This window comes from Betta splendens, chromosome 3, assembly GCF_900634795.4.
Source record: "Betta splendens chromosome 3, fBetSpl5.4, whole genome shotgun sequence".
Lineage (NCBI taxonomy): Eukaryota > Metazoa > Chordata > Actinopteri > Anabantiformes > Osphronemidae > Betta > Betta splendens.
Genome location: NC_040883.2, coordinates 1,000,050 through 1,012,972, shown reverse-complemented (window position 1 = coordinate 1,012,972; position 12,923 = coordinate 1,000,050). Strand labels below are relative to the sequence as shown.

Genomic DNA, 12,923 nt, shown 5'->3' with positions numbered 1-12,923 from the left:
CCACATCTACTGGACCGACTGGCAGAGCCGCAGCATCCAGCGAGCCGACAAGAACACGGGCGCCAATGCCATCACGGTGCGGGCCAACCTGCCGGGCCTGATGGACATCCAGGCGGTGGACAGAGAGAGGCCACTGGGTGAGTTGAATTGTGGGAACTGTGGGGTCCAGGGGTCAGCTCGCTCAGTGTTGGCTCAGTCCTGCGTCTCCGGGCTCCTCAGGGTTTAATAAGTGCAGCAGGAGGAACGGCGGTTGCACCCACCTGTGTCTGCCTCGGCCCAACGGCACGTCCTGCGCCTGCCCCACCGGCATCGTGCTCAAGGGAGACGGCAGGTCATGCGACGACTCTCCAGAGACGTACCTGCTCTTCTCCAACCGCATCAGCGTGCGCAGAATTTCCCTGGACACCAACGACCACACAGACATGCACATCGCCGTCCCCGAGCTGCACAACGTCATCTCCCTGGACTACGACAGCGTGGAGGGCAAACTGTACTACACGGACGTCACGCTGGACGTCATACGGTACGAACAGCGCGGTCTGCAGCCAAACGCTCAGAGGCGCATAATATTAAGCACCCGTGTGCTGCACCTCTCCTCAGGCGTGTGAACCTGGATGGCAGCGGCATGGAGACGGTGATCAGCCAGGGCCTGAAGACCACGGACGGGCTGGCTGTGGACTGGGTGGCCAGAAACATGTACTGGACCGACACGGGGCGCAACACCATCGAGGTGGCCCGTCTGGATGGAACGAGCCGCAAAGTTCTGGTCAACAACAGCTTGGATGAACCTCGGGCCATCGCAGTGTTTCCGAGCAAAGGGTAACGCAGCACGCGCCGCGCGGCTTCTGGCTGTCGTCCGTGTCCGGGGCTGTCTCACCACCGTAGCTCCGTCCCTGCAGGTTCCTCTTCTGGACCGACTGGGGGCACATCGCAAAGATCGAGCGCTCCCACCTGGACGGCTCCGAGCGAAAGGTGCTGATCAACACCGACCTGGGCTGGCCCAACGGGCTCACGCTGGACTACGACACGAGGAGGTGAGCGAGCGGAGCACATGTGTGCGCAGCGCTTCAGCAGCTGGAGCTCAGGGTTCATGTTGTGGCTGGTTCCTGCAGGATCTTCTGGGTGGACGCCCACCTGGACAGGATTGAGAGTTCCGACTTAAATGGGAAACTGCGCCAGGTCCTCGTCAGCCCGGTGTCGCACCCTTTCGCCCTCACTCAGGTAACCGTCACCCCTCGCTCTATCGCCGGCCACTGGGCTGCCTCTTCCACTCCCCTGCTCCTGTTCCCTCATCGGCTCACCGTGTGGTTCTCACCAGTCATCTCTCCAAATCCATTCAACTGAACCATTTCTTCTGCTTCTCTTCCACTCTGATCCTCATTTTTCTTCCTCCTCTCTCCTCTCCTCCCCTCTCCTCCCTTTCTTCCTCCTGCGCCCCTGCTCCTTGTCTGTGTTTTTCCTCTCTTCTTCTCTCACGTATCCCCAGTTGAAGCCGGTGTCCTCCCCTCTAACTCCTTTCTCCCGACTCTCGCAGCAAGACCGCTGGATTTACTGGACGGACTGGCAGACTAAGTCCATCCAGCGGGTGGACAAACACACCGGCCGTAACAAGGAAACCGTGCTGGCAAACGTGGAGGGTCTCATGGACATAATAGTGGTCTCACCTCACAGACAGACAGGTAGGAATGCCTCCAGCGGTCGGGGGAGGAATCCAGGCTTTCTGTCTGGTGATCATTCAATGAATGAAATGGAAGTCAGATGAGCCCAGCGATGCTCTACATATTTAATACTAGTATCATTAATATATGTTTTATACATTAAACTCACTTGAGCGCTTCCTTGTCATTGCTGCTTTTCCTCCTTTAGGGACCAACCTGTGTGGGGCGAACAACGGCGCCTGCACTCATCTCTGCTTCGCTAAGACTAACAGCTTTGTGTGCGCCTGCCCCGACGAGCCAGACGCTCGACCCTGCTCCACCAGTGAGTGAGCGCCGCTCGTCTGTGTCGAACTGTGTGTCTGATAGAACAGTTCAGGCAGAACGAATGAAGAAGTGATGATGATGATAAAGAAAAGCTAAAAACAGGAACCAAAGCAGCTCGGGTCTGATGTGTGCCTTCATCAGTTTCAGGTTATATCCCCACGTCTCCACCCAAAGGACCCGGCAGCACTCTGGCACCCAACAAGCTCCCCAGGGTCCCCACAGACGGCCCAGACAGGGGAACCTTACTGGTCAAGTATGTCTCAGCCCATTTAAAGAGCATTTGAAGCTGGATGCTTCAAAAGGCTTTGGGGCTTCTCTGACGTACGCAGTGTTTTCCTCCTTTATTTTTTTTACAGCTGCACTGACAAGAACCCAAACGTCGAAGGCTGTTCCAACGTTGTGAAGGCTCCTCATGGTCAGTAAAGCATACAAAGTCACTCCTAGCCATGCGGCTGCATGTACACATCCCTGTTTTAACCTGGTTACCTGGGTGTAACCGTGCTGATGGTTCATTTCCGTGGGACCTGTAGCTCTCTCCTAATGTCACAGGATTAAACGTAACATCATCTGGATCTTATCGTTGTTACAGGTGAAGGTCTCCATGTCAGCTATGTGATTGGGGGGGTCCTGACCATCCTGGCTATTCTCATCCTCATTGCTGCTTTCATCATTTACAGGTCAGTCTTTGTTTCATTATTCCATTTGCCGACATTCACAGGACAGTAAATACTCAGATGTGCTATGTATTATCCTGATTTTGATCCACAGACATAAGAAGTCAAAGTTTGCTGATCCAGGCGTGAGCAACCTGACCTACAGCAACCCCTCGTACAGGACATCCACGCAGGAGGTCAAGATTGAGGCGTCGCAGAAGCCTCCGATCTACAACCAGCTTCGATATAAGAAAGAGGTACTGAACACCCACTTCTGTATGTCTGGATGGATTCAAGGTGAATTCATGATATTCCATGAAATGTAAGAGACGAGTGACTTCACTGCCTGTGTTGAGCTATTGTCAGGCAGCACCAGCTGGTTCCACAGCCCTGCTCTCATTCACTCCTCCTCTGTCTCCCTCGCTGCAGCTCTCTCATCCATACAACTCCCTCTCCCCTTTTATCTTTTGAGCCGCTGTCCCGTGGAGAGGTAGTGGTGCACAGCATGGAGGAGTCCTGTCCTTTCTGGTTGTGTTTGCTCTGACGTGTCCTTTGCAGCTTTCACCTTTGTCCAAACGCTTTTCTTGCTTGGTTTTTGTAAAACTGTTACATCAATAGAACAGATCTCTACAGGTACATATTTTACAGTAGGTTTTATTACAGGTGCTACATACTTTACATAGGTGATATTAACATGTGCAGACTTGACAGGTCATGACTACATTTCACATGAATCCTGCACGTCCCTGCAAATGATCCTACTCTGCAGATTACGCAGATTGACAACCAGGCTTTTTGTGGTGTCTATAAACTTGTAGCTTTGTTTCTGCAGCAGAAAATGCAGCGTAACCCAGAGGAAGCAGCCTGTGCATGGGTTTTGTTTGATGTTAACATTTGGTTTGAGTGTTGATGACTGATTATCTCTGGATTATCTCTTTTGATGATCTTTGCTCAGCCAGTGATGGCGACAGACAGAGCTTTGCATGTGAAGTGAAGAACATTTCTTCATGAAATGGCTTCATGGCTTCTTTTGAACTCCTCGTGCAATAAAGACTAAACTAATAATCGTCCTGTTGACCAGGGTGGTGTGGACGGAGGCTACAAGGAGAAGATCCGAATTGTGGAGGGTGTCTGTCTTCTGTCCAACGAGGAGCTTTACTGGGACGACCTGAAACAGATCAAGCCGTCCCGAGGCGGCCTGCACACCTGCATGCGTACAGACACTGTGTCCCTGCAGGCCAGCAGTGCTTCCTTAGACGACGGCGAGACGGAGCAGCTCCTGCAGGAGGAGGCGTCCGAATGCTCCTCCATAACCACCCTGACTCCGTCAGCCATCAGCCCCCAGCGCCACGCCCAGCACAGCCTGCCCGACACAGGATGGGCCTCCATGCGAAAGCCCTCCACCGAGAGCGAAGTGTGACGAGCTCAGCCTCCGTAACCTAACACGCACAAACACACAAGGATCAATAGGTACAAACCCATGTAAGTGTACGGTACTAAATGTATGAACCTGGTTACGACGGCTCCGTCCCACACACACATGCAGTACAGTCCTCAGTGCTACAGCTTTTAGACAACACAACTATGAGCATGCTGGAATCAGAGAGACACTGGCGCTATGGAAACACGCAGACTGTCACGTGCCAGCGCTGCTCTGTGAAGCCTCTTCGGACGATCTCACCGCGACGCTTGCTCTGATGCCCCTCATGTCTCTATGTACCCTATTTATGAACATTTTGTACTGGTTCAGTGGGTTCGCTGACCTTCAGAGAAAGCTGCAGAACTGGGGGATACAAGAGTTGTATTTATGACAGTGCCAAAGGGTGGGGCTTCACCGAGGCTCCATGCGTCTTTCTGCATTTACAGTTCATTAGATATGTATCTTTATTATGGATCCTTAGTTTGGTTTGACTCTGACTTGCCCTCAGTCGTGGGAGACATGCTTCGGAATTCTTCTATTTTTTCTGACCGTCACCGTGGTTGCAGAAGTCCATTCATCCTGAGCTAAAGTACCCTGAAAGGAGCCGTGTGTGTGTGTGTGTGTGTGTGTGTGTGTGTGTGTGTGTGTGTGTGTGTGTGTGTGTGTGTGTGTGTGTGTGTGTGTGTGTGTGTGTGTGTGTGTGTGTGTGTGTGTGTGTGTGGTAGTAATTCAACCTTTGCTGATCCGTGGGCATAGCAGAAGAATGCCGTGATGAAGTAACGGCCTAAGTGCCAAACATTTGTCTCACTTTCCTCCTTCAGGTGGATATTTATTTTTCTCAGATGTTACGTCACAGTATGCTTTTTACCATCACTGCTATCCAGCCTTGCAGATAGTTCTGGTTTTATTTCTTCCAGTGTTGGATATACGTGTTGAAAAGAAATTCTACAGCAGCACTTACTTCTACAATTTAAATTGATTTTTGGTCTTGTAGTTAATTTGTAATACAAAAAAACACGTTTCTTGTGAAGTGTGAGGTGACTCAATTGTCACCAGGGTTCCCTCATCCTCAACGTTCATCCACATGCTCCACCAACATTTTACCTGTAACCTTCTTATTCATTCTTACAGCTCTTCACTTTTACATTTGGTTAAATACAATTTTAATGTGGTTTCCAGTCCCAGTATTTTATTCCGGGAAGGTCCCACCTTCATATTCGCTACTAGGTTTCAGAGGTGTGGCCAAAACTCTACTGGGGGTGAAGCTGAACATTTGTTCATCTTGGAGTTTGTGTTTTATGCATCTCCTCTAAATTTGTTCATTTATAGGTCCAGTACCTTTCACAGGTAACAAATGGATCACTGAGGAACACTGTGCATGTCTGAGGGCTATAGTTCAGAAGTATATCACTGACAACATACTGAAAATGAATTTATTACAGGTACAGATATTATGCATCGCTTTAACTTTAGAGTACCATTATGGTACAAGGCAATACTATATTGTTATATTGACAAATATTCCTGTTAAGTTACATAGAACCGTGTATTTTGAAGTATCTGCTACAAGCTCAGCAACTCGCTGATTTGCTGCTAGACAAAGCACTGAGGCCAATGAAAGAGGGTCTTGGCAGCTACATTACTGTGGTGAAGACCTACAGAGCATCACAGCGCGACAGTAACCAGTCACCCGGCTCACAGTCCCTCCAACTTTGCTGCAGGAATGCTACAACTGTACAGATTTGATCACATGGGTATAAGCAAACATTTCTGTTGAAGATATTGCATTAAAGTTGTATAGACTTTTGTACAAAGGGATATCATGAACATTTTTGAACTTGTATTAATTTTACTCACTGGAGATGAACAATTTTTTGTCATTTTGTTTTGCTGGATTATTTTAACCACTGTGTTTTCATGCTTTGTAAATGATAGGGAGGATGCCAGTTATTTAATAGTGCTCTTTTATCTTATGACATACTGGTTGCATATAGCTGTTGTAAAGTTAACAAAAAGAGGTATTTATGATTTCTGTTTGGTTGTCACTTGATGTGTAAATATGAAAAGACTGTATATGTATTTCCATGGCAGTACTAACAAGCTGTGTTGTGTGATATAGTGAATTACCCCTTTGCTATCTTTTAATATAGAATTACATTTGCATTTCAATGAAATTCTTGTGTTACTGATCTGTTCACACGCTGCTCCATAGACCAATGCTTCAAAGCAGGAACAACAATTTTTAAAAACTTTGAGCAGAAGACGACGACACACAAGAACATAAGTGAAACTTTTAAGTGCAGGTAACACTGTCTACAAATATTTTAAAGATTGGTAATCTTCGACTAATACGAGGTTAAATGAGACTAATTAACTAAAAACTAAGGCGATGTAAAGAGGATTACAAAGGAAGACGATTTTATATTCTCAAACTTTTCGCCACGAAAGAACATCCGGGATTTTAGGCACATGACTTTAACTGTCCAATGATCGCCTAAAACGTCTGAGAGTCTCAGCCAATCAATGAAGGGGGTTTCTCGACACGCTTGTTCAAAAAGAGAAGAAGAAACAAGCTAGTTCCGGAGGACGATACAAGCGGGACGGACCAAAGAAGTTCCACTACGACGAAAAATATAGTTAAGTTTGATTAGGTTTAAAATTTGTTGTATGCGGATTTTTCGATTTGATGCAGGAAGAACAGATCAAGTTCTATCAAACTGTAGCTAATGTGCTATTGGAACTGGCAGCTAACAGACATGCTAGGGCTAACTCTATACAGGCCGTTGGCTTTAGCTGCCGCTAAGGTAAGGTCATCGATATTAACAACGTTTTGTGCATTTTTTTGTTTTTGTCTGTTCCGTTGTGTGCCGTTTCTCACGCTCTTGCGATCTTAAACTTATTTACAGCAATGGCAGATGATTCAGATATTCAAAAAACTCCATTAATCCCAGAGGACGTCTATAGCAAAGCTCCGCACAAGGTGAGCCGACATACAAAACTGCCAGAACCCGACCTGCATGTTAGCGTGACGGAAAGAAGGGCGTGAGAGTGATGAGTTGCACTGATCACTTGGGATGTTTGATGCAGTGGCATCATCGCCCCAATCCGATCCATGCTGCGGACACACCATGTGCACAGGGGCCATCTGACTCCACCCTTCTCCCCAATTACCTTGGTCACCGAGGGTTAAGGCAGAATCTACTACACGGGCACCTGTCTGCTGTTTCCTTTTTAACTTTTATGATCTATGGCACATTTCTACAGATCTGTGTTGTTGAAATCTAAATTTCATTGAAGTTCTAGCTTTCTGTTATGTAAATAAGGCAATTGTCTCTTCAAATAACTGCTAATGTAGGTTTGTCACGAATATCAGAATATTTGTTCACAATGCAATGTTCTGTCATTTACTTTCTCTAGGATCCAGGAAGTCTTTAATGTTCAAGTGCCATGAAGTGAATGCATGCTGTCATTCCATAGGAAGCCACAGGTTACTGGCCTAAAGTCCACTTCTTTGATTCCTTGGGGCCTGGAATGCGCTCTGATCGGTAAGTAGATAAATAAATAATTTCACTTTTTTGTTTATTGAGGTTAGACAGCAGCGTGTCAACTAGGATTAAAGAATAAAATGGCCTCATTGTGAAGTAAAGTCCTTGTTTTTGGTAGTCCGAAGGCCACTGGGGTGACTGTGATGAGTTGCACTACTAGACAGGTTGCTGATGCAGTGGCACAGTTGACCTGTCCTGACTGCCTGTGGTGACACCCATTGTGCACAGGGGCCATCTGAGTCATCCTGTGTGTAGCCTGGGGGCTGAAAGCAGCACATGATTCCTAATGCCCTACATAAAACTTGGTCAAGCTGCAGTACTTGAAGTTGGTCATTAATTCAACATTTTAAACGTCCTCTGTCCACTTTTTTTCTTCTGTTCCTGCAGGGTAATCTTCAGGACATGCTCTCCAACAGAGCACAGCAGGTGGACCCTTCATGTTTTGCCAGTGCTGTTCAGTGAATTTGTAATTGTGGAAACTCAGGAGCTGATTTGGAAGATTTAACAAGATTGTGTGAAACCATATGAACCGATGAGTGAACATTACAAACCTCTGCCACAATTAAACTCTAACTCATACGCTTGTATTGTCCCATTTTCATTCAGAATGAGAGCTTTACTGCTTAAGTGCATTATTTAACTTGCCATTTACCAAAACCTGAGGGTCTCTGACAGGTTTTAGCAGGAGGCCCTTTTTCCCCTCTGTAGACTATTCCTGCTTTAGGTGTCAGTCCCTATTAGACTAGTTGGAAATAAGGTGAATCTTATGGACTTGTAAAATGCTGCCTTTTTGTCATTCACGCTGGACCTACTCCACATGAAACACTGTTTTGCTGTTTTTATTTAGAAAGTGGTAGATTTTGCAAACATCTGTCCTACCTTTTACTTTAAATGGTAACTTAAAATGCTTTATGACGTCAATGTTCGTAAGGAGCCAAAAAGATTTAGGACGAGTCTAACGCCGAGGTGTTTTCTTCTTCCCTGTGTTACCCTGAAACTCCGCCAGGGGGAGACAGTCGAACAAAGCACTTTTTTCCAACATCAGCGCTTTTTGTTGCGTCATCAATTAGAACAGAACACGTTTGATGGCACTGCGCTTTTTAGCCTGCGAAGCTTTTGTAAGTGCGTTAGAAATCATAATCTGCATAGAGCCAGTTACTTTTGCGTGAACAGAGTCCAAGTTTTCATTGGGGGAAATCCATCAGATGAATGACTGCAGTCTGTTGGTGCGTTCAAGGCCTCTTAAAAATGTAGCTTGTAAGAACGTACACAAATGGTCAACGTGATAAAAGCAACACTGGTTCGTGATTGGCTGAGGTTTGACGTTGACGTGGTGAGGCGCGTAAAACCCCGAGGACGGATTAGTAAACGGGCTTTTTGATTCCCGCCATTCACGTGCATTCGAGTCTGCGTTGAGCCCGTTGTCGCCGTGATGAGTTCTACCGTTTTTAGTTAATTATGGAGTTCAGCAGCAGACGACGCGCGTGCGTCTGTTTTACGAGTTGTGCAGCCGCAGGCCCCGCCGTGTTGTTATTCCGCACCATGTGGACGTAGTCACGACGTCACGCAGCCTATCGGAATTTGGGCCCCGTCGTCCGCTCGCTGCGGGTGCAGGCTCGTCTCGGCTCCGTTGGCTCGCGGACGCGCCGTTCAAGCGTCGGCCCGCCCCGCGGCAGCGGCAGCGGCATGGCAACGGAGAGCAGACGGGGGAGAGGGTGTGTCGAGAGCGGCTGCTACTTATACCGGCTCCGGTAGAACGGAGCAGCGGGAGCAGCAGCGGTCACCGCGCGGCGCCTCCGCCGCGAAGCGCGTTCCTGCCGGATGAGACGATGCCCCGCCGCCGCCGCGCGCTGCCGCCGCCGCCGCTGACCTGCCGCCGGACCCAGTCACAGGGACGTAGTTAACGCCGCAGACACGGATAAACTTGTGTGTGTGCTGCGCGCACGCGTCTCCGGTCCCGAACGCAGACGATCGAGAAGATGCTGAGCCGCCTGATGAGCAGCAGCGTCAGGAGTCTGGACCGGGAATGCAACTGCACCGTGAGGCTGCTGGACGACTCGGAGTACACCTGCACCGTCCAGGTCAGTGGGGCCAGCGCGTGCGACGCGTCTGCGCGAGCAGCGTCCGCGCGAGCAGCGTCCTGTGCTGCAGGTCCGGCTCGTGCCACACGTCCGCTGCCGCGGGTCCAGTTGTCCGTGTGGAGCCGGTGTGGTGACGAGGAGCGCGCATTGCGTAGCAGCTTTTAAGAATGGTCAATTCGCACTAACGCGTTTCCAGCACGGTGAGCGCGTCCGTCGAGACGTCGCGGTTGAGCCGATTTGGAACTGATTTGGTTCTGGATGAGTTCCCGGCGCAGAGTCCAGCTGGAGCGGGCGGTCCGGTGGGCGCTCACTGGCCACTGGACGGGACGCGTTGTGTTTGGTCCCGTCCAGCGGCAGCAGCGGCGCTGAACGAACGCTTTGCTTTAACGGAGCTGTTCCTGTCCGTTTCAGTCGTTCATGTTTCAGTGATTCTGCTTCGTGGTCACTTCTCAGGCTGCAGCTGAACGAGTGAGGTGGAATCACCGCAGGCCTGTTTACAGCTGCTTCTAGTCAGTTATGCTCATTCTGCCCATTAGTCACTCAGCAGCGCTCACGCTGGTTCCAGCTGATTTTCCGCGTTGATTGCTATAGAAATCCATTGTTATAAAGCCGTTATTGCAGAGACGCTGGGTCAGTAAACGGAGATGAGGCGTGCTTTGACTTCACTGTTGATTCCATCCTGACGGATGGAAGCAGCTGCAGCCCCGAAGGGCCCAGTCCCGTTTCACCAAGTCCAATGGGTCGGCACCGCCGCTCCTTGGCCGAACCTCTGTGCAACCTGTAACTGTGTGTGTGTGTGTGTGTGTGTGTGTGAACCGAAGCAGTGTGAGCCTCAGTGCAGCCTCGCGGTGCTCAGCCGTCAGCGCATGGAGGCTGAGGCAGCGGATGGAGGCAACGGGTGAGGCAGCGGATGGAGGCAGCGGATGGAGGCAACGGGTGAGGCAGCGGATGAGGCAACGGGTGAGGCAGCGGATGGAGGCAACGGATGGAGGCAACGGGTGAGGCAGCAGATGGAGGCAGCGGATGGAGGCAACGGGTGAGGCAGCGGATGGAGGCAACGGGTGAGGCAGCGGATGGAGGCAGCGGATGAGGCAACGGGTGAGGCAGCGGATGGAGGCAACGGATGAGGCAACGGGTGAGGCAGCGGATGGAGGCAACGGATGGAGGCAACGGGTGAGGCAGCAGATGGAGGCAGCGGATGGAGGCAACGGGTGAGGCAGCGGATGGAGGCAACAGGTGAGGCAGCGGTTGGAGGCAACGGGTGAGGCAGCGGATGGAGGCAACGGATGGAGGCAACGGCTGAGGCAGCGGATGGAGGCAACGGGTGAGGCAGCGGATGGAGGCTGAGGCAGCGGATGGAGGCAACGGGTGAGGCAGCGGATGAGGCAACGGGTGAGGCAGCGGATGGAGGCAACGGATGGAGGCAACGGGTGAGGCAGCAGATGGAGGCAGCGGATGGAGGCAACGGGTGAGGCAGCGGATGGAGGCAACGGGTGAGGCAGCGGATGGAGGCAGCGGATGAGGCAACGGGTGAGGCAGCGGATGGAGGCAACGGATGAGGCAACGGGTGAGGCAGCGGATGGAGGCAACGGATGGAGGCAACGGGTGAGGCAGCAGATGGAGGCAGCGGATGGAGGCAACGGGTGAGGCAGCGGATGGAGGCAACAGGTGAGGCAGCGGTTGGAGGCAACGGGTGAGGCAGCGGATGGAGGCAACGGATGGAGGCAACGGCTGAGGCAGCGGATGGAGGCAACGGGTGAGGCAGCGGATGGAGGCTGAGGCAGCGGATGGAGGCAACGGATGAGGCAGCGGATGGAGGCAACGGATGGAGGCAACGGGTGAGGCAGCGGATGGAGGCAACGGGTGAGGCAGCGGATGGAGGCTGAGGCAGCGGATGGAGGCAACGGGTGAGGCAGCGGTTGGAGGCAACGGGTGAGGCAGCGGATGGAGGCAGAGGCAGCGGATGGAGGCAACGGATGGAGGCAACGGATGAGGCAACGGGTGAGGCAGCGGATGGAGGCAACGGGTGAGGCAGCGGATGGAGGCAGTGGCGGGGACGCGGTGCCTTCCAGCTCATCCAGTGCTGCTCTTGGCGCAGACTCGCTGCTGGCATTATTTCCACCATGGGAAATAATGAAATGTGCTGTTATTTTACACCATGGGGCGCTTGATGAAGTGAAACTGGTCTAAATGGAAACATAAATAGCATCATCGGTTTAATCAATGGTCTGTTGTTTACAGCAGCAGCATCGTTTATTTATTTACTGGCAACAGAATGTATGAGCGCTACATTAATTACGGTTTCACAAAGCAAACGATAAAAGCAGGTTTTCTGCCCAGATGACGTTTGGTCGAGTAGAGCAGGAGGAGAACATGGCATCGCTGGAAGAGACACTGTGGGGATGCGTCCCACAATAAAAGGCCCTCGTGGGGCTTCACATCGCTCACTCTCCACATTTAGCTCCATTAGCCTCCACCTCGACTGCTGCTGCTGAGCCGACACGCAGAGGAAGGAGGCTCCATGTGAACAGCATCGCCCTGAACCTGAAGCTGAGCATGAACCTGAACCTGAGCCTGAGCCTGAAGCTGAGCCTGAACCTGAACCTGAGCCTGAGCCTGAAGCTGAGCATGAGCCTGAACCTGAAGCTGAGCATTAACCTGAACCTGAGCCTGAGCCTGAGCCTGAGCCTGAGCATTAAGCCTGGAGCCTGAGCCTGAGCCTGAGCCTGAGCCTGAGCCTGAGCCTGAGCCTGAAGCTGAGCCTGAACCTGAACCTGAACCTGAGCCTGAGCCTGAGCCTGAACCTGAACCTGAGCCTGAGCCTGAGCCTGAAGCTGAGCCTGAACCTGAGCCTGAAGCTGAACCTGAACCTGAGCCTGAGCCTGAGCCTGAAGCTGAGCCTGAACCTGAGCCTGAAGCTGAGCCTGAATCTGAACCTGAACCTGAGCCTGAGCCTGAGCCTGAAGCTGAGCCTGAACCTGAGCCTGAAGCTGAGCCTGAACCTGAACCTGAGCCTGAGCCTGAACCTGAACCTGAGCCTGAGCCTGAAGCTGAGCCTGAACCTGAGCCTGAAGCTGAGCCTGAACCTGAACCTGAGCCTGAGCCTGAAGCTGAGCCTGAACCTGAGCCTGAAGCTGAGCCTGAACCTGAACCTGAACCTGAGCCTGAGCCTGAAGCTGAGCCTGAGCCTGAGCCTGAACCTGAAGCTGAGCATTAACCTGAACCTGAGCCTGAGACTGAGC

At 51.2% G+C, this 12,923-nt stretch overlaps 2 protein-coding genes and 2 non-coding genes across 6 annotated transcripts in view; all 4 read left to right on the top strand.

Annotated features, from left to right (window-relative positions):
• lrp4 (low density lipoprotein receptor-related protein 4) overlaps window positions 1-8,179 on the top strand; it is a 29,057-nt gene extending 20,878 nt beyond the window's left edge. Inside the window, exons 23-37 of one of the 3 annotated variants that reach the window (XM_029144488.3) lie at window positions 1-137; window positions 220-523; window positions 601-819; window positions 900-1,034; window positions 1,113-1,221; window positions 1,535-1,679; window positions 1,867-1,980; window positions 2,124-2,235; window positions 2,339-2,397; window positions 2,572-2,659; window positions 2,751-2,892; window positions 3,717-6,859; window positions 6,962-7,035; window positions 7,473-7,600; window positions 7,988-8,179. The exon at window positions 1-137 is cut by the window's left edge and continues 89 nt beyond it. In XM_029144488.3, the coding sequence (XP_029000321.1) occupies window positions 1-137; window positions 220-523; window positions 601-819; window positions 900-1,034; window positions 1,113-1,221; window positions 1,535-1,679; window positions 1,867-1,980; window positions 2,124-2,235; window positions 2,339-2,397; window positions 2,572-2,659; window positions 2,751-2,892; window positions 3,717-4,055 (1,903 nt within the window). In that variant the 3' untranslated portion in view covers window positions 4,056-6,859; window positions 6,962-7,035; window positions 7,473-7,600; window positions 7,988-8,179. Of the gene's footprint in view, window positions 138-219; window positions 524-600; window positions 820-899; window positions 1,035-1,112; window positions 1,222-1,486; window positions 1,680-1,866; window positions 1,981-2,123; window positions 2,236-2,338; window positions 2,398-2,571; window positions 2,660-2,750; window positions 2,893-3,064; window positions 3,126-3,716; window positions 6,860-6,961; window positions 7,036-7,472; window positions 7,601-7,987 lie in introns of those variants that run through there. The other 2 variants (XM_055507523.1, XM_029144489.2) reach the window with 2 other exon arrangements.
• On the top strand, window positions 7,097-7,210 carry LOC114852839 (small nucleolar RNA SNORD67). The gene has a single exon (XR_003785460.1). It is a non-coding gene; the product is annotated as a small nucleolar RNA SNORD67 (small nucleolar RNA).
• LOC114852840 (small nucleolar RNA SNORD67) lies at window positions 7,734-7,843 on the top strand. Its single transcript, XR_003785461.1, has one exon. It is a non-coding gene; the product is annotated as a small nucleolar RNA SNORD67 (small nucleolar RNA).
• A 770-nt stretch (window positions 8,180-8,949) lies between the features above and the next one.
• frmd5b (FERM domain containing 5b) overlaps window positions 8,950-12,923 on the top strand; it is a 24,313-nt gene continuing 20,339 nt past the window's right edge. Inside the window, exon 1 of the mRNA XM_029144493.3 lies at window positions 8,950-9,681. Within this exon, the coding sequence (XP_029000326.1) occupies window positions 9,580-9,681 (102 nt within the window). The 5' untranslated portion in view covers window positions 8,950-9,579. The remainder of the gene's footprint in view (window positions 9,682-12,923) is intronic.